This window comes from Choristoneura fumiferana, chromosome 8 (assembly GCF_025370935.1).
Source record: "Choristoneura fumiferana chromosome 8, NRCan_CFum_1, whole genome shotgun sequence".
Taxonomy (NCBI): Eukaryota; Metazoa; Arthropoda; class Insecta; order Lepidoptera; family Tortricidae; genus Choristoneura; species Choristoneura fumiferana.
The window spans coordinates 15817109-15841864 of NC_133479.1; the positions used below are offsets into that span (position 1 = coordinate 15817109).

Here is a 24756-nt window from a genome sequence, read left to right on the forward strand (position 1 = left end):
CCAAGAGCGCAGCCTAAGGTATCGCCAATATTTGGAACAATTATACTTTTTCTTTTAGATATATCAAATTTTACTCGCAAATGTGATGAAAAACATTGTATGTCGCACGGGCGGTACTAGAATTAGGAACATCGACTCATTAAAGCCCTCAGTCTTTGACTTTGGGCTTCTAATAGACTCTCGTTCGTAATTCCTTATTTACCGCCCTTAAGACACAATGTACTAAAAGTTAACAATAAACATCCAGTAACCATGATAACCATGTATTTTTAAACAGGGTTTTGCAAACTTTTAATTGAAATAAAATAAAAGAGTAATTGTTGTTAGTTAGTAGATTGGTGTTAAAATAGAAGTAAAGTGGTATTTACCCTTTGCGCAGTTTAACTCGCATTTGATTGGTTTTTTGCATTATTCTAAATATGCCAGTAGTTTACTTACCCAATAGGTACAAAGTTTATGTGGAATATTTTATGACACCATAAAATAAAAACTGTGCAAAACTTATAATACTTAGCATTTTATAAATATTAACTTATTTTATTATTATTTAATTGCACAAACTTGTTGTCATAAATTTTTTCTATAAATCGGAATTACAGGTTGTTTGAAAGCTTGTATGTTACCTTGTATGTAAAAGTTTTACCTCACATTCGGCCGAATATTTGTATTTGGTAAAACCCATGTTCAGGCCATCTACATAATTTTGATAAGGTTTTTTGCTGTCAGGGTTGCCACTTGCCACTGCTGACTTCCTTAAGAGTTTTAGTAAATAAATCCAGTAATCTATCTTTAGTAGTTAATTTTTATCCCATTATCCCAGCCTATACATAACCCAGCGCTGAGCACAGGCCTCCTCATAGAATGACACTCAACTGTGTGTGCATGCACAGAACTGATATCAACAGTTGAAAGGAGAAATTGACTAAGCAACATTTTTGTGAAAATTTTGAGACAGCTCAAACAACAGAGAAATGTTTACCGATTCTGAACATGTGTTAACTATCTTAAAAAAATGTTGCTTAGTCAATTTCTCCTTTCAACTGTTGATATGAAACTTATGTCATGTTTCTAATTTGAAACATTAAGATACATTACAAGAGGGAAGTTCTTTACTTATAACTTTTGTCAGTCTACTCATGGTGGGGGTGACACTCTTTCCCGGCCCGGATAACACCGACATGGAAATACCAGCCCTGTTTTTTGTGTACACGCCCATAGAAACTGACAGTAGCTTCTATGGGCGTGTACACGAAAAACAGGGTCAGTATTTCCATCCCGGTATTATACGGGCCGGGAAAGAGTGTCACCCCATGGTGGCACTAATAATAGTATAAACCACCGAAGTGTTTCAACTCCAGCTTTGTGTGTTAGGAAAATCAATGAATATGCCATTAAACTAAACAATTATCTTCCTACTCCACTGCCCCACATGGTGGTGGTTGAACTGAAAATTCTTAGAGGTATTTTGTTGCTTGTTATGCCCAAAACAGCAGTATGAATATTTCCGAGCCTTATGCAATATATCCTTACCGATGCTCTCTAGTGGATTCTCCTTCAGTCCTCGGCTTTGGAATAACTCCGCTAAACGGCGAAGCCCGAGAGGTCTTCGCACCGAATTTTCCGAACGGAGCAAAATTCGATAGCCGCCGTTTGAAGGTAACATTCTTGGAGCCATTTAAAGATGTCTCCGACTGTTCTGCGTCTCTGCTAGAAGTTGCGCCGTCATCTTCTACGAATTTAGTAGGCTTTTCGCCCTCATAGCATAGGCGATAGTTAATGTTGTCGTTTAGTGTTAATAAATCAGTTTTCGAACCTGGAGACTTGTCGCAAAAGTCTTCGAATGACACTATTTCGTAGTCCTCATCATCCCGCGTCGACGGTTCTGATTTATATGGTACCTTAGGCATTATTTAGCCTTTATACAACCCCATCTAATTTTAGAATCAGTTACACTCACTGAACATGAATTTCATCAATGTTGTAAGTACACGGATATGATATCAAATAAACTATCAGGATTTTTTTTCTAAAAAATCATTTATTTTACGCTATTGTTTATATTTTTGCACACAATGCGCAGTGCAACAGCAACAAACGCAACGCAATTTTATTTATTTATTGCAACTTGCGGGTGACACTGACACTCTTTTCCGGCCCGGATAATAACGGGTTGGAAATACCAACCCTGTTTTTCGTGTTTACGCCCATAAAAGCTCACGTCAGATTCTATGGGTGTATACACAAAAAACAGGGTCGTTATTTCCAAGTCGGTATTATCCAGGTCGGAAAAGAGTGTCACCCCAACTTGCAACCGCGCAAATTGACAAAACGTCAAAATTAGCAATTCATTACTTTTTGTCTATGGTATCATTGGTGTAGTTTGTTGAGTTGGCTATACTGAGTATACTTAAAAAAATACTTAATGATGTTTTATGATATGGAAATAAACCGCTTCACTATTTTTCAAACAGAAAGCTTATTTTCATTACTTAACCTCTTTTCCATACTCAAGAATATATATGCGATAGTTTCCATGGCTTAACATACCCTCAATATATTCGTATAAAAAGAGGGTAGTTGAAAAACTCCATGTAACCGAGTCCCTTTTAATGGTACTGCAATGCGTTGAACAACATGGTGGACTACTGATTATTTTAACCAACATATTTTTTATTTGTGGCATTTAATTGAAACGTGAATGAAACAACTCAAGCACAATGGACTGGAAAAGCGCTAAGATTATTTTAGCATCCACAGCAACGGCGGTAGTGGCATCTCAAGTGGCGAAGAAAGTTTTCCGGTACTTCTTTAACTCTGAAAAATGTGCTCAAGAAGATGTTCATGAGGACGTCTGTACTGACGTGATCAAGAATCGTGAAATAAACGATGTCATCTTATTTTCGGATGATATGGTCCGCCACGCTATGAGACCGGTACCAAACAATGACATGGCTATGTGCGAGAGTAGGGAACTGAACTGTTACAAGCTTATCAAGTATATAAAGTCATCACGCGAAACACTGGACGTCTGTATGTACTTGATCACGAGCAGCCAGATTGCTGAGGCTATCATTCGGCTAGGACAGAAGCACGTGCTTGTGCGGATACTTGTCGATAGTGACATGGCGAACACGTCGTCTTCACAAATAAAAAAACTCAAGGAATACAGTAAGTATAATAAGTTTATTTTAAGTAATGATTGGCGATAATGCTGTAACAACCTGTAATCCGGTGATTCAAGTAACATGTATTGTATTTCAGGTTTCATTCAAGTGCAGACCAACAAAAATCCAAATCTAATGCACCATAAATTCTGTATTGTTGACGGGCCAAGAGCCATCAAAAGGAAGATCATTTTAAAAACACATGCGGAAAATCTAAACGTTCATGCGCCGTTCAAAGGCTTCAGCGACAAGAAGTTGAAAAGCAAGCCAGTGAAAGGGTTCGTGATGTCAGGGTCTTTGAACTGGTCCACCCATGCCATGATTTCCAATCATGATAGCGTCATCGTGACGTCGCAACCAAACATCGTTGGCAAATTCGAGAAGGAGTTCGAAAGCTTATGGGTAGAAGACGAGCCGGTAAGAAAAGTGTGGTCTAGAGTACGATATCAAATAGTAGATAAATTAAATTGTTTCCATGTTCAAGCACTTTGTGTCTAGAATTTGACATTTAAGATGAAAACGGCGTCGTCGTATAAATTATAATCTTTTAAGTCGCACTCTATCGTCTATCTCCATTATATGCGGTAAATGCTACTTAGGGTTTTAACACACTTGCGATTTGCGGGCGAGTTGAAAGCGAGGTGAGCGCGCGGCAAGTTCGCCACGAGCGCGTAACGACTTCGCTGCAAGTGCGTAACGATTTACAAGTAAACGCTTTAGATTGGAATCTAATTTCTCGTACACTTATTTCTATTGTGGATAGTTGACTTGATATTAAAATATCTAGTTAACAATCATCATAGTAAAAGAGGACAAGTAGGCTCACTACGAACAAAAGTACATCGCGTGGGTTAAACGTGTGCGCGCCGGTTGGCGCCGGTAAATTTGTAATATATAAGTGTAGTGTAATAGTTTCGTGCAAGGACACAAAAAAAATAAAAGATGCCTACCTACCTATAAACAATATAGTTATAGTATTATGTGTAGGTAAACATGAATAGTATGTATACAGTCGCCATCACCATTTCGGTGAATTTATAATAATATTTTTAAATTTAGTATAATAATAATATAACATAGAATCTGTCTGGTTCCTCTAGACACAGACATTAGACAATTTTAAGTTAACTTTCGTACTAAAATTATTTGCCGGTAGGTAATTCATCTAAAATAGACGTCGACAACCACACGACCACTCTAATCGTCTGCGCCGGAGTAGGTACCTAAAGGGTCGGAGTGGACTTACTTGTCCTCTTTCACTATGTTAATAAACACAGATAGTTCAGAAGTCAATCTCCTGTATGTACTTCACTTTACATACCAACGCTCGGTGGTCGCTCTAAGGTTGTCAACTATGGCTTATGCACCAAAAAACTATCGTGGTAGTGGCACTTGTATCTAGTTGTTTGATTTATTGTTGAGAATAAAACGGGAAGAATGGAAATATAAATTAATAAGTAACTAAAATATTTTAATTTTAATGTCATTGTTATATTAAGTATAAATTTGTCACAGAAAATATTTTGCGACGATTTCGTTATAAGCGAAATTCACGATTATTTAATTTAAACAACCGTTAACTGAACAGTTATAATAACTTTTTTTTTGTTCCTCCATCATTGCACTCTCAAGCCGATGGCACTCGCGCTCGCTCTGGTCCCAACCGGTCCGAGATATCGTGTCCGTGAGCAGTATCTATGTGTGCGTTGCCCGAGCGCACTTGTATGGAGATTGATTTCTAAACTATCTGTGTTTTGTGGTTTAACTGATTACCATCTAAACCATATTTCGTGAGTCTAGATTGACTGAAAATTCATTGTGCACAAGTGTTGCCACAGTCAGGGTAGTGCTGTTCGTGTCAATATTAAAAAAAAAAACATTACGACATTGGCTTCTAGTAGTATTTAAAATTAGTTTAATAATTTACTTTGCAATGTAAGATATCATTGACAGAAGTGCAAATACGAGCCAACGACAATTATTTCATTTATTGTTTTGATTGGCCTCATCTTAAATCCACTTTATCTATTTTATATGCGCAGATATCATTGCCGTCACCAAGTGCGCTAACCGAGGTAATAGTTTCATTATTCTCTTCACAAGAGATGCCATGTTGACACCGGTAATGTGTCGCGATTGGCTGGGGCGGGAAGCGTTGCGGAGCATTTGTCGATTTTTCACTTTGAATCGTTTTTTCTGAATCGTTATGCATCGTAAACCTCTGAAACGATACACGGATCGGATCGCATGCTTTTGAATCTATCTCACAAAAATCGTATCTAAAATCGATGTTAAATTTGTATTTATTTTGTCAATTTTAATGTGAGATCTGACCACACATTGGATTTAATCGTTGGAGCCACTTAGCAAGCCATTTAGTCTAATCGACACTGAATACCGATATCGGCTAAATCACTATTTAACTTCGTCGAACCCTGGTAACCCTTTAACTGTCATTGAATTGTCAATGACAATCTAGTCTCACGAGTTATGGTTTCAACCATACCTACAATATTTCTTATAAAATAGCCTATACGATGTCCCACCGCTGGGCAAAGGCCTCCCCTCACTCCTTTTGTAGTAAAATACAACGTGATTTTTTTCAGGCACTCGGGAAAGCAACATGACAACACATTTTTAAAACTTAGTAGTCGAAGAAGTTACCGACTGTTCAACATCCACGGTAGGTCACAGATATAAATATTAGAGAAATTATTATTCGTAGATTTTATAAATCAAATTTACCCACTTCCAACAGTTTGGACGTTCCGAATCAAGGACATGCGAAAGTAGGATGACAGTTAAATTAATGTTTTTTTTTCTAAAAATGTATAATTATTTTTATGATATATGTTAATAGATCTCCATCATGAATGTAACAAGTACTTTGGTATAAGCCTTGATCTCCGTACAGTAGTTTTACAACAATTTTAATGACTATCTGTGGAGGGCAGCAGTCAGCAGTGACATTTGACAGCTGACAGTAGCTTACCATAGAGCATACATGTGCACCTCACTCAATTTTGTTCGATCGATCATATGTTTTCTTTGTGTAGTTTTTTCAGCCGCTGTAATTCGAATTGGCTATATTTTTCACATGTAAAATTATACATTATCGATAGTAGTAACCGTATTCTCGTTACCTCGTAAATAACAGTGCGACGTGATTCTCTTTACCGGAACTAGAAATGACTAAGTGCATGTGCATTCTGAGTGCACGTGCTACCACTTTTCAGGCAAATAGTCGAGATTTTCAGACACAGGTCGACCTGAAAAGTGGTTTTAAATTATTAAGTGTATGTCTAGTTACGTCTCTTTTGTTCATCGGGCACAATTTAATGTTTTTCGGTGTAAAAACTTCGTTAAACCGTGTGTTAGGTTGAGTTATTTTTTTTATTTTGGTTATTAATTACGAAGTGTTTTCACGATGGATTCTCACTTATGGATTAGAGCTATAATGGATGAAGTGTTTGTGGTATGTATATTTGAAAATTAAGTATTACATGCATTATTTTTTTAAATAAATAAATTGCCAAGTGCATTTTGAAGGACACTTATGAAAGGTCATTTTATTACGTTACTAGTTTAATTCATTGCACTTTTCCAAGTAACTAATCAGTCCTTGCTATGGACTATTAAACTAACTTAACTAAAACCATTACCGGTAAATAGGTTAAGTATTAAACTCAACACATGCACCGTGCTGGCCATAGGGTAAAAGTTCTAGTAGACTGGAAATATTAAAAACTAACTTATTTTACTTACAAACACATGAAACTAGGCCTTTTAGGAGTGTGGCAAATACTTGGTTAACTTATAAAAAGGTTATAAAGTGCTAACAAATAAAATCTTAAGATTAGTTGGTAAAAGTTGAAAATTAAATATGATGCAACTAATATTCAATTAGCTTTAAAGTTATTGAAAAAATAATACTTTGCATGTGAGTTAAGATGGAATTTATAATAAAATGTGTTTTATATTTACAAACACTGTCAATTTAAACAAATTGTTTTTTCAGTTTTTGAAATAACACGTGCGAGACAGGCAAAGTTAAAATAATATAAATTTACAAAGCATAGTTATATGCAATTGTATTTTCTAAAACACATGGTAAGTATAATAATGATAATAACATGTGGCAGTTTATCTTATAATGCAATGACATGTGGCAGTTTGTCTCTTCCATTGAGGATGCAAACCAAACTGAGCCATGTGACAATTTAATAGTTAACCCTTAAAATTTGAAGCAATAATCAGCATGAAAGAGTGGCCAGTAATGTAAGTAGTTTAATAATTGTGTTTGTACTTTGCATTAAATCAAAGTACACATGTGTTAAGATTTATTCTCAGAGGTGTAATCTCTGATCATAGGGTATTGAAAGTTTCTGCCACAAATATAAAGTATGTGGTTTATTTCTTTGAAAAAAAATAACATGTTTTCTATTGTACTCCAATGCAATAACTTTTATTCTTTTGTTTCAGATATATGCACAAATGATGCAACACCGCATGTGCAGTGAAATATGTGTCAAATATTCAGTGCTACAGTGTAACAACATCACAGATATAACGTGAAACGAATATGTAAAATTAAAAAGTATATTGTGGATGTCGACAGTTGTTCGTCAAAAAAAATGTGTTTTCAAAATGTGCGCATTGGATGCAGTGTTCGTCGCTAGATGGCGTCGTTGTCTGCTGATCAAGTGGGTTGCTTGGTTCTGCTACTCACCACTAGGTGGCGCTGGTAAGTGTTTTATCGGTTACACTAGAAGTTGCACGTAGCGACATCTGTTGTTGACTAGTAGACAAAATTTAGTTACTGCTGCTTTAGAAAGATAGCGCTACGTGTTACATTGTCGATTTGGCAATTTTTTTGAACTTTATTAAATTTGTTAATTGCGTAGTAGCCAACTCTTTTCTAATATTACTATTTTATTTGTAATTTTGGAACGGAACAAGGGTAACAATTTTTTCATACCTGTGTAGTTTCACATTCGGCGGAACACTGGATTTGTGATGAAAAAATGTTGACAACCGATACCGAACGACTAAAGCTGCGCTCCGTACAAGCTCATAATTTTATTTAGTTCTATGTACGATACGTGACTATAATATTGACATTCAAATTTTATCGACGATGCTTCGCGATCGTCGCGTTGCGTAGGTAGCTATACATTTCCCGCCTAGCAACAACGAGTACTAGGCATTCCTCTCACCAACCTTGAACCTTGTGTTTCCCCGGAATTCAAATACGTTCCGACAGCCTAGCACGACGCCGGAGACCTCCGCGTATGCGACCAACTCCAACAGGATGCTTTGGCGAAATTTAAGAATTGCATCATGCTAGGGCTTTGCTTATGAATGGGATTAGGTAATTCTGTATTCTGAAAGCGGTATTCCGTACGTCACGTTATTCTTCGACGGTTCTTTTGACAAAGTTTTTTTGCTGATTGGTACTTATTTGGCTTATTTAGGAAAGAGAAAGTGTTTGAGGACTTTTTTGGCTGAAGTGTCGTTGTTACAACGATACATAGTTATATAGTGCTGCCTTTTTTGTACCAACTATAATATCGCTCGACCGATAAGAACTCGACAAATTAGTCCTCGATCTTGATTTTTTTCGAACCGGACTAAAACTACTCGCTAGTAATATAGGTATAAATGCGAAATGTCTGTCTGTTACTCTTCGATTTAAAACCGCTGAACCGATTGAGATGAAATTTGGCATAGCCATAGTTGGACATACTAGGAAGGTGTTTTTATCCCGGAAAATTGCATAGTCCCCGCGGGATAGCGAAAAACGAATTATATGCAGGCAAAAGCTAATTCGTGATATTTCTATTATGTGATGTGATTTGTTTGAGAATATTTATAAAACAGCCAGGTCTTGAACCTGTGACCTTACGATAACTGCCCATTATCGGCTATGACGACCACTAGTCACCACTTAACTAAGATGTAGCTATTAAACGCACTTGAGTTACATGCAATCCAAATTTAAATTTGTTATTTTACAAAGGAAAAGACTTCTTAATACTTACTTTAAAGGATGTTTTAACTCATAAAAAAAAACGATTTAAAAACTTGTGTTTCTGTCAAATTAGATTTTTGACCCTGTTTATTAATATAGAGTAAAAAAAGAAAAAAAATATTTTTTTTTCGACATTTTACTTTAACGCGATTATCTCGGAAACTAGAACCGACAACAAGGTCCCTTTTCCCAGATAACGCCACAATTTTTGTTGTACTATACTTATCTTACTGTTTTTATTTATTGTATATCTTTTTTTTTGTACATCACTGTTGGCTACTGATTGTCGGGTTATCGCGCTGTTGTTAGTGTACTTAAATCTAGAATTGGAACTTTTATATTTATAATTTTTATTTCTTTTTTTTTCTCTTTTCTAAAATCTTTGCTGCACGCACTGTCAGTGTTGAATTACTTTAATATAATTATCAGTGAGAGCTGTCGAGGAGGTAGATAAATGTGCTTTATAAGAATAAAGAACATAAGAACTATTATTGTACGTACATCTATTTCTGTTTGTTCTCCAAATAAAAGTATAAATCACTTTGGTGTCCGTCTGTCTGTCTGTCAGGACCACTTTCTCATGAACGGCTGAAGGTATTAAGTTGAAATTGATATCACAAACTCGTGTAATTCTTTGGTGCAGTGACAGAATTAACTTTCACGCGATCAAAAAATATAGACTTTTAAAGTGTATTTTCATAGGTACATGTATTAATGTTTGGCCTGTAATTTTACACTACACAAAGTATATACAGCCAATTCGTAGAAAATGTGACATGTTTGTGGGAATTACGAAATTCGGTTAGAAGTCACTTATTTCCAGAAATTACCTGATTCTTTATATATACTATGAAATAAAAACTTACTTTTAGCTTGCTTTTAAAGTTGTAAAGCCTAGTGTTTTCACCTGTGGTCTCTCAAGTAGAGGATCGTGGGTTCGAAAGTTTTTCGAAATTCATGTGCAAAATTACATTTGAAATTAACCACGCGCTTTACGGTGAAGGAAAACATCGTGAGAAAACCTGCACAACCTGAGATGCAATTCAATGGTGTGTGTCCTAAGCTACGGAACTACGGCCCAAGCCCTCTTATACTGAGAGGAGGCCTTTAATGATTAAAATCGTACCAAGTCTGTATTTTCTCGAGTCTACAGTAGAAAGACATGAACTGCCGTCACACATTTAAATCACGTAGCGTTTTAATTTGTTGTCTAACATTTTTGAACTTAAGATAAAAGGTCAACGGTTAAGGCAGGGATGTACGAAGTGGAGGTTATCTAAGGCTAGTTAGAATATTTCATGTTTGTGTAGTTGGATTTTAGAAATTTATTGTCTTATAAGATTTGGTTTGGAATAAGAACTGTTTAGTCTACTTAGGACAGCCATACTCAACCTTTTTTTTGTCCACTGCAAGGCACAGGTCTCCTCTCAGAATCAGAGGGCTTGGGCCGTAGTTCCCACGCGGGCCCAGTGCGGATTGTGAACTACATACGCCGTTGAATTGCTTGGACAGTGCATTATACCCCTAGGCTAACACTAGATTGTTTGTTTACTAAAGCGCTTTAAGATATACCCCAGGAGTCATGAAAATAAATTGAAAATACAAACTGAAATATAGATGCACAGAATAAACAGAAAAATAAGACCATCACTGGGAATCGAACCCAGGTCCTCGGTAATCCGTACCGTGATGGTCAACGGTACCGACACGAATTTCCCCTATGCACCTCACATCTCAGCTTGTTTGTTTCTTACTTAGTCACTTAAGCAGTGACGCTAGCGACATCTATGCCGTAGCCCTCATCGAGAAGCTGTTTTGTCATGAAAATAGTAAATAAATAATGGAAACTATGGAAACTAAATCATTAAGCTTAATAGGTACCTACTGACGGACTTTGAAAACATGTCTTCTTCAATAAAAAGTAAAGCAAGTAACTCGTTAGAAGTATGTTCATTTCGGAACAGAATTTTGATCCATACCTTATTAATCTCATTAAAAAAGAAGTTTCTGTCAAGTTTCTTGCGGAGCATTTTTCTTTGGTCTTTTCGTTGGTCTTTCCGTGTGGTATTGACATGTAAAAAAAGAGCCTCGCGGCAGAGAAAAGAGTACTTTACAGAGTAAAGTTTTGATGTTTTTGGACCCAGCTGGCCAAATGGCCAAGTAGAATCCTCGCTCAACCCCGAACGGCGGCTGACTCACGTACAGTTTAACATATTGTAATGCTTTATATTTACAAACAAAGCGTTTTAGGGTTAACAGCACCGGATGCCGCACAGAAATGGACGTTGGAGGAAGTAGAATAAAGAAGCCAATCGATATTTTAATAGGGACGCGAGCGCATAATTACGTATTGATTTTAATTCCTTTGTTTTACGGTTCATGCTTCAAGTTAATCCAATAACTTTGAAAACGAGCAATTCTTGTAACGGCTCCAACGATTTCGATGATATTTGCAGGGGTTTTTGGGGATGACGAATCGATCTAGCTTGGTCTCTGAGAAAACGCTTGGTACCGAGTTTTAGCCCGAGCGGAGCTTGGTCGCCCAGGTACAGTCAAGGGCAAAGATATCGACACGGCCAAAGTTGCAAAAATATGTATACACGGTCTTAATGTTAAGTGCATAAAGTCGTGTATACATATTTTTGTAACTTTGGCCGTGTCGATATCTTTGCCCTTGACTGTACTATACTTATGAATTGATATTGATTTTATTTAAATTAACTGCAGCTAAACTGGCTGCGTTGTTTTTCCCTCAATGCAGTCTGCTGTAGTTATTAAAACTTATTAACACGACTGAGTTCACGGTTAGCTTTCCATTCGAGCTCACCTTGAGAAGGAGCCACGGATTGTCTCGAAACGTGTCGGGCATACCTCGACGTTAATACACGAGTGTCTTGTCTATTTTAATAATTATGCCTGTGTCTCACGGTGCTTTTATTTCAAAGATTGCAATCTGCCCGTTTTGAACTTCACCGGAGAAATAAGAGTAGTTATATGCCAAACTGAATTGCAATGAGAACACGTAAAACTTGGAATCTCATTTAACAGTGTTTATCGTAAACTAACTATTAATTGATTTATTGATCGTAAAATATTACAATGCACAGCAAATAGGGCTGTCAAACATCATCCTACGCTGCAGCAAATGGAAGCAATTGATACCTCATTACAATTTTTACGACCGTTTAATCGCGGCGTAGTACTTGTCAAAGTTTATAATGATCTTTGCAAGTCGTAAAATCTGACAGTTAAGTGGCACCGCGTCGCTTTTGTAAATTCAGCTTCAGTTTATTCGAACCGAACACGGCGGCGTGCATTGTGTCAGAGCAAAGTTTGCGTTGCGCCGCGCAGCTTCCCTGGCAACAGGGATTAGAAACGCTCCAAATTCTCATTGTCAATAGACGAATAATTGAATTTTACGTTTTCTATAACAGTAACATCACCTGCGTTTGCTCACGGCGAAAAAAATAGAGCACATCCCTAATATTTGGCGTCTCGTTACTCAATGTCTTCCCTTTATCCCGTTGCGCGCAAGACGGCATTGTTCCGCAAGGTTTCTGCCGCGGGCGGCCCCGTTTCCGTATTAAGCAATTAGGCCCGTATTTATAGGGGGCAGCACTGATTTATGGCTGTCTCCGAGTGGCGGTTGCTACGCTTCGAACGCGAGCGGCCAGCGCCTTCCCGCCAGGTGCGTTCGAATTATAAATCTAGCTTTGTTAGGCTTGGGTTTCGTTTCGTCACACAATGGATGCAAGATTTGCACAAAAATTTCTCAGAAAGGGGGCCTTAAAAAAAACTGGTGCAAGCCGATGCAAGGAAGCAAACGGTCGCCGTTCTGCCGCCGGCCGCCGTCGCGTGCCACGTTTTATTTTGTTTTTAATAGGTTCTTATACCTTGTCGCTTGGTAGCGCAGCTTGACGCGTTCGTCGCTCCCGTGCTTAATTGTGCTTTATGAACCTCGCGAGGATTGTTTGAAAAGTTCATTTACTATAATCACTTTTGAATAACAATGCACGTTTGAAAATGTTTACGGTGGAATCGGCGGGAATAGTATTCACGGTGCTTGCCTTGCCACAGGTTGCTGCTTGGTAATTTGTAGATATTGCCGCTTCGAGCTTGCATGCGAAATGTGACTTGGAATTTTATTTGGAATATTTCTCATTAAGTGAAATGTAAAATTGCTTTTGAGAGTAATACATTTCTTTAAACCGAGTTTCACCTCAACTCCGGTTCTTTGACATAAAAGATAGAATCTGTCAAATTTGTTCACGTGTTTCTCGGTACCACGATATGTAAACGTATGTAGATTTGGCCGACGCATGCGCGCGGCACCGAATTCCTCGCATACCTCGGAGAAAGGGCACTGTGGGAACTCACCAATAATTACTTGACTTTCGTTGCACCTGCATTCTAATTGAAATTTAAAACCCAAAATTGGAGATCGTTAGTTGTTTGATTAAGTGTTACAAGGAACTATGGTATGGTCAGAATGCTATTTTACGATGTTGGCTTTTCTACCAAATAACAGTAATTATAAGAAACTTTTGTGCTTACGAATAAAAAAAAAGTGTTCGCACAACTTTACATCTACATATTTCTATAGCATTTCATGGATTATTATCCGTAATATACCTAATATAGTTTTCTCATTATCAATGATGAAGTACCATAATACCGCCTACCTGATAACTCCCAAACATGTAACTTAGGTTTGACTAGGGGCTGCTAAGGTCCTCACTCAATTGCATATCAAAAGACTATCATTTAGGAGGCTTTAGTACTTCGTCGTCGTTATGTTCTTTATTTTCTCTAACGACATCACTCTACTGATTCCTGACCCTTAAAAAAGTTTTCATTAATCCATACTTCCATAATATACTTACTATACTAATATTATAAATGCGAAAGTAACTCTGTCTGTCTGTCTGTCTGTCTGTTACGCTTTCACGCAAAAACCGCAGAACCGATTTGGATGAAATTTGGTACATAGATAGAATAGACCATGGGAAAGAACATAGGCTATCTTTTATTGCGAAAAAGAGGCTTTAAGGGGTTGAAATGGGGGGTTAAAGTTTATATGGTGGAAGTTCGTCGCTGTCGGAAATAAAACCATGAAACTTGGCATTTAGGCACTTAATAAAAAATAAGTCGGTGTGTGTTTTAGCTTTTTTGAAAATTCGACGTATGAGGGGATGAAATAGGGGATGAAAGCTCATATGGGAGGTCGTCATTATCGAAGACAAATCGATGTTTCTTTATGAAACTTGGCATTTGGGCACGTGAAAAGAGATAAATAATTGTTCACGCGTTTTTTAAAATTCTTCCTGTGTGGGGGTGAAATAGGGGATGAAAGTTTATATATGTAAGATCGTCATTTTTGAAGATACATCGATGGTTCTTTATGAAACTTGGCATTTGGACACGTGATAAGAGACAAATAGATATATTTTCGCGCATTTTTTTAAATTCGTCCTGTGTGGGGGTGAAACTTTATACGAAGGTCGACATTGTAGAATATAAATCGATGGTTCTTTATGAAACTTGGCATTTGGGCACTTTGAAAAATAAATAGATATTTGTTCAAGGGTTTTTGAAAATTTTACCTACCTGCGAGGGGATGAAATAGGATGAAAATTTATATGGAATGTCGACATCATCACAGATAAATCGATGAATCTTTGTGTTTAGGTATTCGATAAGAACAAAAAAAACCGGTTATAATCGACTCGGACTCGCGCACCAAGGGTTCCGTGCATAGGTATTTATGAATATCCAGTGTTAGCAGAGCTTATTCTAAGCTCATAAGCAAAATGTACGCAATGTGGGGTCATTTTAAATGACTAATTGACATAGACAGTCAGACATGAAAAATTATGATTTTCAGATTTTTCTTACTTATTTTGCTATAAAGGGAATAAAATTTGCTATAAGTAAGAGCTTCCTTTATACAATATTTCAAGTTTCTAGGACAGCCGGAAGTACCCTATAACTTTTTTTCATAGCTTCCGGGACGTTTAGGGTTTTAATTTCAACTCGATACATACCTACTCCGTACGTTTACGGGATAAAGGGTCTTGACAGACAGACGGACGGACGGACAGCAAAGTCATCCAATAAGAGTTCCATTTTTTTCCTTTTGAGGTACGGAACCCTAAAAAACATTTGTGCCGGCTCTTTTCAAATTTCGAAATTTTTCATACCTACTTGAAAATATGGGGATGAAAGTTCGTAACGAATTCCAAACAAATTTACTATAAGTATATTTATCGGAAATATGTGTAGCTATGCTTAGTAAGAATGCCGTCTTAATTATAATCCTACCCTCCTAACTTACAATAAAGGACGTAAGATGTCAAGAGCTCACTATGAAGAATTAGTCCTTTTGTGTTGGCAGGGTAGAATACTTATGTTTTACCAAAGAATGGAAGAACAAAAAAAAATAGTTTAGATATAAAGCAATGTATTAAAATAGGTTATTTTCAGTAAACTGTAGAAGTTTCTATCTGCTATTATTGGCAGAATAGGTACCCTATATAAATTAAATACTTTCCAATGTTACTATTCCACGCGGACGAAGTCGCGGGCAAAAGCTAGTACTATAATAATTTTAAGCTTTACAAAACAAATCGATCAAACGTCGAACAAAATCGAATTAAAACATACGTGTTGTCAGTAGCAAAACTAAACCGTTAAAATATCTACGTGTTTGGTCTATAGTTTCTATCGCAGCGAATAAATCTGTCAGCTCGAATTTTAAAGCGTTTTTAAACGTATATAAATAAGGGGTTCTATTTAAAACTGCATTAATTCACTAACTACGTAATAACTTATGTTTTAAAGGCTATAAATAAATTTTGTACCCGCTACATGAATAACAGTCTTAAGTGGCTCAATAATGAGCTTGTCTATTAAAATGTTAAGAAGTACTAGACTTTTATTCTGAACGTTTCGTCCCAAGAAAAAAGACCTGTTTGAATAATTAATACATTATTTATTACAATTTTAATGTGCTGTATAAAGATTCGAATAAAATATTTCGGATTGTGCTATGAACACTGTCTGTCTAAAAGTGAAATACTCAATAGTATCTACCTATATCAACAAAAAAGTAAATTGAACATCTGACAAACAACACAGAGCCACTGCAGCTAGAGACTTGAAATGTAGGAAACAAATGCCTTGAAGGTCGTTGCACTGAGAAATTTTTCGAAATTCTATAAAAAAAACAGAGCTGCCCAAATTTTTATTCTTTCGCGGAACGAAGCTCTGGGCTAGAGCTAGTTAAAAATATTGCAAAAAACCCATGGCATTATTAACTAATCTAAATTCCACTTTTTTAAAAGATATGTAAAAATATATTCAATCTGTAATTTAACATAACCTTGCAACTCTCTCATCTCATTCCTGCAACTCATCATGTTACATTTGTTGCCATATTTAATTTAATTTAATTAGCTCGACACCTATAATAGATCGCAGACTAATAAATACATTTGCTCCAATTTTTACATAACAAAATACCTAGTCTAAAAGCAATGCAAGGGTAAACCAATTGATCGATGTGTAGATGTCAGTATCACAAAACTGTCAATCACGAAACGTCAATTTACTTTCCCGCGCTTGTCAGCGAATGAGTGAATGGATTGACTTAGGATTATCGAATCGCTGCGAGCGCTACGTGGCGCGTTTTGTCGAATTTACGGTCATTCAATGCTGGCCTAAAACAACTTTGGCGTTTAGAAAAACTAAATTGAATTTAGAACGCTCTGAATAATAAATTTGGCACGAAAGGTAACTCTCGTTAGTTGGTTAAAAAGAGAACGTTTTCTAGTTATTTGTCACTAAATTGTACACTTATTTTTGTATTTTAGGCATCTTCATCTTAATGAATGGGTTACGAAGTCATGAATTTCCACGTTCAAGGGTCACGGAGAGAGAGTAATAAATATAATATCATAAATCATGATATTCCTGCGAACATAGTTAACTAGATATTAACTGTCATATTTAACCATTGTATTGTAGTATTGAGGAAAATTAGTAACAAACAATTTGTCATGAATGGTTTTTTTGGAGTCTTTTGTATTTTTTATTTCAACTCCAAATTTGTTACTTTTACGGGTATCCCGTGAAACCATATCGAAAATATAAACTGAGACGTGGATACACAGAAAAACCAGAACAAGAGACCAGCACTGAGAATCGAACCCAGGTCCTCAGCAATCCGTGCTGCGTGCTATAACCCCTACACCACTGCTGGACAGAAATCTAGACACGATTTTTTCCTATGCATACATATCTCAGGTTGCTTATTTCTACTATGCTACTTAAGCAGCAGCACTAGCGACATCTATGTTTCCTCGACAGACGTCACACCAATCATAATTTGATTGCTTAGTAGCGACATCTCTTGTCTGGGTGAGCGGTTAGTTCCGAAGGAGTGTGACGTCTGTAGACGAAACATAGATGTCGCTAGTGTTGCTGCTTAAGTAGCATAGTAGAAATAAGCAACCTGAGATATGTACGCATAGGAAAAAATCGTGTCTAGGTTCCTGTCCAGCAGTATTGTAGGGGCTATAGCACGCAGCACGGATTGCTGAGGACCTGGATTCGATTCTCAGTGCTGGTCTCTTTTCTGGTTTTTCTGTGCATCCATGTCTCAGTTTGTATTTTCGAAAGAATTTGTCACCAAAACAATTTTTTTTTCTTTTAGAAATTAGAACGTTGTAGAGTTTTTTGTTAATATTTTCTGTTTTTCTACTCAGCTTACTATTATAAGGCGTGGGAGCAACACGGAACATTTATGAAAAGGAAGATTTATCTTTTCAATAAATTTCCCGTGGAACATCGTTTGTGCAAACAAACCTTCATCAATATTATTCTATAAAACTGGCAATTATTTTTGTAATGGAAAAAATACATTATGTATCTGGGAAAATATATTAACATAATGTACATATTTAGTCTTATTTAGCGCCTTTCTTATTGAAGAAAGGAACTTGCAGATTTTTGTGGTTTGCTTCCGTGATTTTTGAGCGATTGTCTTGTTTTATTCTAGGCATGTTTTCGTGTTTATTTTTTATTCATTATAAAAATCAGTTTCGTACTCTCCAGTTGAGTGGAGCCCGTAGCAATTCGCTTAATCCATACTAATATTATAAATGCGAAAGTGTATGTGTTTGTATGTTTTTCCGTCTTTCGTTGTTTTTCGTCGAAACGGAGCGACGGATTGACGTGATTTTTGGCATAGAGATAGTTTATGGGCCAGAGAGTGAGATAGGCTACTTTTAATCCCGAAAAAAAAATGCACAGTTCCCGAGGGAACGGCGCGTGATAACCGAATTCTACGCGGGCGAAGCCACGGGCAAAAGCTAGTTGTTTATATTTGTAACCTAAGTAAAAACTATATTGGTTTTTGAAGTTTTTGTCCCGGAAAGCTGAACAGTTCTCTAATGGTAAGCGATAAATATTAGCTAAGCTTAAAAACCGAAACTGTTTCCATATATATTATTGAAGCAATTAAGAAAAAATAAACCTCATCTATGCACACCTACATTCACACACACACAAACACACACACACACACACACACGCACGCACACACACGCACACGCACACGCACATACATGCACACATTTACATTTGTATCCTTTTGGTCTACTGGTAGTAATATTAAAAACGAGTTTAGTTTAAACCATAAAATCACTCACTCTACATCATAAAATTGTGTATAAAATATAATAATATTAATTATGATTCTCTGATCTACCTACTTTTGTCAACCGCACTCGCAGAGGGCCAAGATACAGGCTTTGCCTAGTTTGGCCTCTGACGGATTACTAAGTTGTATATACTGTTCTCTTTTAGTCAAATAAATTATTTTGTATTTGTATTTTGTATATATATGAGGGAGAATACGAGTGCTGAGTCACTGTCGTCTATGGTGTGACGCCAGATTCGCGTAGGTCGCACCATCAGAAACCCAGCTTTGGTATTCGTATGTTAAGCAGCGATGCGGCTACCATAGCATGCTTGCATTTAATCATTTGCCTATAAACATTTCAAAGGCAACGGCATGTTTTTCCGATCTCGTTAATTCCGAGCGGTATCTTAGACGGTTAATCCCGAGTCAAGAGGTAGAGTTTCAATGAGAATCTACCTACGCCCGCAGACTTAGATTAGACAATAGTCAAATCAGTGTTACAGTTTTTTTTTTGCGTGAGTTACACCAAATTATTATAACGAAAAAAATTAAAGCGTGTGTTGCACTAAATTATTATAACGAGGACCAATTTCAAAGCTACCATCAAATCTCCGGTTAAAAATTCTGAAAGAAAAGAAAGAAATAAAGAAATACATTTCACAAACATACATACATTCTGCAAACCGGAGTTAAAATGCTTAGTAAAACGTACGTAAATGGTTAATTTCGGCTTGTAGATATTGACTTATTCCGGAAATTGGACAATCTCTTTTTCTATGGTAATGGTTATTTTGTAATATGCACATACCTGCCTAATGACTAATAATAATAGTGTATTCTCGGTCAAAAAAGTTCGTATCTAGACGGCAAGCAATTGAGATTTTACACTCAAAAAATTAAAATGCAATAGGTACTGTTCAAAAATTTATTACCACACGGTGCATATTTTTATTTTACAAAAGCTTTTTTTTTATTTGTAACGTTGCTTTTTGCTTTGTGTATTTATAACAGTGATAGTTATTTTGATTATATTTTCTTAACGTCTGTATTTCTAACTACGAGTTGCCATAGCAGTTTTTTTGCATAATAAGCTTGCAATGGTTACAATGCAGGCTGCAATCTTTAAATATCTCTCTAGCATGCGCCCGTGCTTTTATTCGTATACGAAGCACGAATGTAACACATATACACCGCAAAAAACTATTTACTATGACTTCCGGCATTTGTGGTTTCTTACCCATTTATTCATAAACGCTCGTTAAGCTTAAATGTTAGTTATCATTCGATTGTTTCTATCTGTAACTTTGAAATTTTTGTCAGACACACGTAAAAAGTTTGTATCGTTTCGCCAAATGATTGTTTGTTATATTGTCGATTGTCCTAATTGTTAATTATACTGAAACCATCGACTTTTCGGGAAATTTATAACGCTGCTTTAGTTGGATAGTGTTTCAACTGATAAAAAAATGTTTTTCAAGACAATCGTAAATAAAAGGAAACCCTTAGAAAAGTGTGTTTTGCATGGCTATCCTAATTTTTTTTTAAATTGTGACACCAACTAAAGCAGCGAGAAATGAAACCTAACACATTCTAATTAATCAATTAGGACAATTAATCATTAGGACAAACAATCATTCGGCGATACGACAGGCTCCCGTTAAAAATACGTTTTGCTGCTACTGGTGGAGGAACTTTTTGTAAGGTTAGCGCACGACTCGCGAAAATTTATAACATTTCGTCTTAGTTGCAGTGAACAGGCAAACGTTCACGTATTGTGCAGTGACAACGTCCTAACTATGCTTAACATTTTTACGTTTGACTCGAAGTCATTCCCCTTTTCCAAAAAAGCATTATTCGGTTAATAGTTAGCAATAACACGTACACGCGGGTTGAAAGTGCTTTTATAAGGCACGTTTGTTATTACTATCGAATGAGTAAATAACCATAACCTTTTACCTATAACTTAACCACGGTCAAACTCATATAAAAAACTATTATGATATAAGTCCTACGACCGGGGAATAGAGATAGCATATACTTGATGTTCATAGTCATGTATCCCTGTGTATGGAATATGTGTAAATTAACATTTCTCTCTCTTTTTCTCTCATAGCAGTGTGTACTTGTTGCAGAGCATTAACTTAGCGTGTCGGCATAATGCCTAGTGCTTTTATCTTTTAGTGTTCCCGTGGCAGAAGAACCATCCTTATTTTTTTCGCTATTGAGAAATCCTTTGGCATGTTTAATTTGGTCAAAAGCATTTTATTCTGAAACTGTAAATGTTTCTTGATTTTTATAAAACGAACCTAACCTGTAGTGTTCTACACAATGGTTTTTAAATACATTCTGAATATGTTGTTCACAGTTTCAGAATAAAATGCATTTGACTAATTCTCAAAAATGTTGATGTTTTATGTAGTTTGTTTTATGATCTCGTCCTTAGGGTTAATAATTTCTTGACAAAACTGATTTCTTGTCAATTTCATGACGGGACAACTTTTTGAGAAATACTCATTTGACTAAATTAGCATTTGAGAAACGACTCATTTGAAAAAAAAAAATTGGCGAAATGAAACCTGACCCTTACGAAGTGCGAAATTCGAACTTCGTATCTTGCCGTCTCGCTTATACTTATATTATTTAATACAAAAGTGAGAGTGACGGTACGTGACGAACTTCGATTTTCGAATTTCGTAGTAGCCCCTCTGTTGCCTTCTTGTTTCAGATGATTAAAACGTCTCAAGTAGACGGAACCACCGTCCGATTATAAACTTATGGTAACCGTCCTATTATTACCTTCTGATCTGTATACAGAAGCTCCAGGTTTCGTGTTAACTTAAATATTTATGCGCTACGTATAAATATTAATGTTTATAGTTAGCACGCGAATCTGGCTAGACGGGAAACTGTCGCGTTTTTATGGATCGGACATAATGCCCCCTTGTCGCTTAATCCTGTTGTGTTTTTGTTAATTTATTTGTTAGGGTTCCGTATCCAAATGGTAATAACCTAACCAACCAAAAGTTGCAAAACCCCCGACTTTGTCACTTTATAGTTTAATATCTCATAAACGGCTAAACTGGAATATTAAGTTGTATATTCAATTTAAAAACAAATAATAAGAAATAAATATTACGGGACAATTCACACCAATTGACCTAGTCCCAAAGTAAGCTTAGCAAAGCTTGTGTTATGGGTACTAAGCAACGGATAAATATAATTATATAGATATAGATACATACTTAAATACATATTAAACACCCAAGACCCGAGAACAAACATTCGTATTTTTCATACAAATATCTGCCCCGACACGGGAATCGAACCCGGGACCTCAAGCTTCGTAGTCAGGTTCTCTAACCACTAGGCCATCTGGTCATATTAAAATAAAATAAATATTTAAGGGGGCTCCCATACAACAAACGTGATTATTTTACTAATGTCTAATGTTGTATAGATCTATAATGGTACGGAACCCATCGTGCGCGAGTCCGGCTCGTACTTGGCCGGTTTTTTTATTTGTTTAAGGCTTCCTGTCTGTACGATTGTTGTGTCTGTTAGTCTTGAACGACTCATGTCAACAGTCGTTGGAACTTCGATTCAGTAACACACAGCACACAGCATTGCGGGATTACAATGATTTCCGACTGTAATTAACGCTTCCAATTATCCATTTCCACGCTCAATATTATACGCTTTAATTGTACTATAAGACAAAATATAAATATTCAATTAGTGTTGTTAGTAAATAGAGGGAGTTGCGAGTAAGCCGTAAATAACGTAACGTATTGGATTCGTCGAATATGTAAAGTTTTATGATTTGTTTTGTATCAGACATATTTAAAAGCTTTTTTGTTTGATCGCATTCATAACGAAACGTGCATGTGTGCAAGCATGCATGTAACCCACATAAAACTGTGAGTTATAGAAGTCAGTAACGAAAAAAAAAACAAATAAAAATGCATACGGCCATTGTTTTTGTTTACCCAATTTGCATAGTCGAAGGTGGTCCTATCCACATTAATGTGTTTTTTGTGTCTACATAATCTCGTTTATTTCAGCGAATAAAAAAACTCTAATTAAAATCGGTTCATTAAAAACAGACTGCACGCTCGGTTTATGCGTTTTTTTATAAGCTTCAGAACTTTGCGCCTGCGCCGCGTGAACCGAAACGTTAGGTATGTACTTATTAGCGCGCGACCACACTGGCTGGTTTTAATTTAAATTTTTATTTACATCTGGCAACATATTGCATTTGCTGCTCTTCAGATTTACATGGCTAAACACAGTATGGTAATTTAAACAGCTATTCTAGACTTGTTTTCTTGAAATAAGCAATCTATTTTTTTTAGTAACGTTGTTAGTACTTGTTATTAGATAAACAGGGAAAGACTTCTTTCTTTGTATCGTTATATTTTCTGATTTTGATGGAAGGGTCCAAGGTTAATTGTTAAAGAAAATAATGCCGAATGTGATCTAAGTACGTTAGACAATAATAATTTATGGCCTCTGCGGATATAGTTTGGATAAATCACTTATCAAATAATCGACTAGTGCTGCCATGTAGGATGATATTTTGAGTGTGGCGTGGTGTGCCACTGTCCTTGTTAAATGTAGCTTTACGGGCCGTTGAAGGACTTGAAAATAAAACGTGTCGTTAAAAGTTTTATTCGAGAATTTAATTTATTATAAACAATAAAATAACCCATTTTATTTAATACGAGTGGACCTCGCGCGTGTTACTGACTGATAAAGAACGTAATTACTGTGTAATGATTTTCTGAAAATCACTTAGATTTTACGTTTTTATGTTTTTCTCTCGGTCACGCTGACGTTGTATAACTTTGATTCGGATTTTAAATTTACGTTGAAAATGATTTTTAGTGATATGGCTATTAGTGCTTGAATTATTATGACGCGTATACCTTCCTAATCATAAAGGTAAATTTTCTCACCATCATGCATGACAAATTAATTTTATGAATTATTGATTGAGCAATAACGTAACGAATTTGCGTAGGATGACTCGAATTGAATATAGCAAGTGTCTTGAAGTGTCTTGTTGTTTTTCTCCTTTGGCAGAAGAAAAGGTAATTAATGTGTAAGAAATATTAAGTAATAAAGATGGTTAGGTGGTTATTTGAACTACTATTTTTATCTACGATACGGTCTATGATATCAAATATATATTTGAATATTTTGCTCTGTGAAAGAACATAATGCTGTGCAATGTCGCGACCGGTTACTATCGGAGAGACTAGAGCCACTTCTTACCTTATAACGTCACTAGTAACCTTTTTAACCCCCGACGCAAAAGAGGAGTATTATAAGTTTGACCGCTATGTGTGTCTGTGTATGTGTGTCTGTCTGTGGCACTGTAGCTCTTAAACGGGTGGACAGGTTTGAATGCGTTTTTTTATTTGAAAGCAGGTTTTCTAGCGATGGTTCTTAGACATGTTTCATCAAAATCAGTTAAGCCGTTTTAGAGATATTAAACTTTGAACGGACAATGTCGGGGGTTTCCAACTTTTTGTTGGTTAGGTTATATAGGATGTTAAAATACCTACATCTTACCCTTGTTGCAGTTGTATTTGAGAAAAAGATAAATAATATTCGTTTTTCACTATTAATTGCGCAGTCTATTTGCAAATTGAAATGTTTATATATTACCTACTCGAATCTGACTTGCAGTGCAGACTCGTTAATGTCATGAACCATTTATTTATTAAATATTATGTATGTTTCAGTTGATATATAAATAAATATAATGTAAATGAGTACTCGTTAACATATTATCTCAAATCACGTCTCTTTCCCATTCGATGTGAACTGTCTAAATATATAAAAAAATCTCTGTA

General features: G+C 36.1%; 2 protein-coding genes across 6 annotated transcripts in view; one reads left to right on the forward strand and one right to left on the reverse strand.

The window, feature by feature from the left end:
- Positions 1-2196, reverse strand: part of LOC141430641 (lysosomal alpha-glucosidase-like) — a gene marked incomplete in the record, with an annotated part of 42308 nt that extends 40112 nt beyond the window's left edge. Inside the window, 1 exon segment of the mRNA XM_074091440.1 lies at positions 1531-2196. Within this exon segment, the coding sequence (XP_073947541.1) occupies positions 1531-1907 (377 nt within the window).
- Positions 2197-2601: 405 nt separating this feature from the next.
- Positions 2602-24756, forward strand: part of LOC141430642 (mitochondrial cardiolipin hydrolase-like) — a 171559-nt gene continuing 149404 nt past the window's right edge. For 4 of the 5 annotated variants that reach the window (XM_074091443.1, XM_074091444.1, XM_074091442.1 and 1 more), the window contains exons 1-4: positions 2602-3168; positions 3262-3581; positions 5771-5847; positions 7647-7908. In XM_074091443.1, the coding sequence (XP_073947544.1) occupies positions 2718-3168; positions 3262-3581; positions 5771-5791 (792 nt within the window). In that variant the 5' untranslated portion in view covers positions 2602-2717 and the 3' untranslated portion in view covers positions 5792-5847; positions 7647-7908. The remainder of the gene's footprint in view (positions 3169-3261; positions 3582-5770; positions 5848-7646; positions 7909-24756) is intronic. The other variant, XM_074091445.1, reaches the window with a different exon arrangement.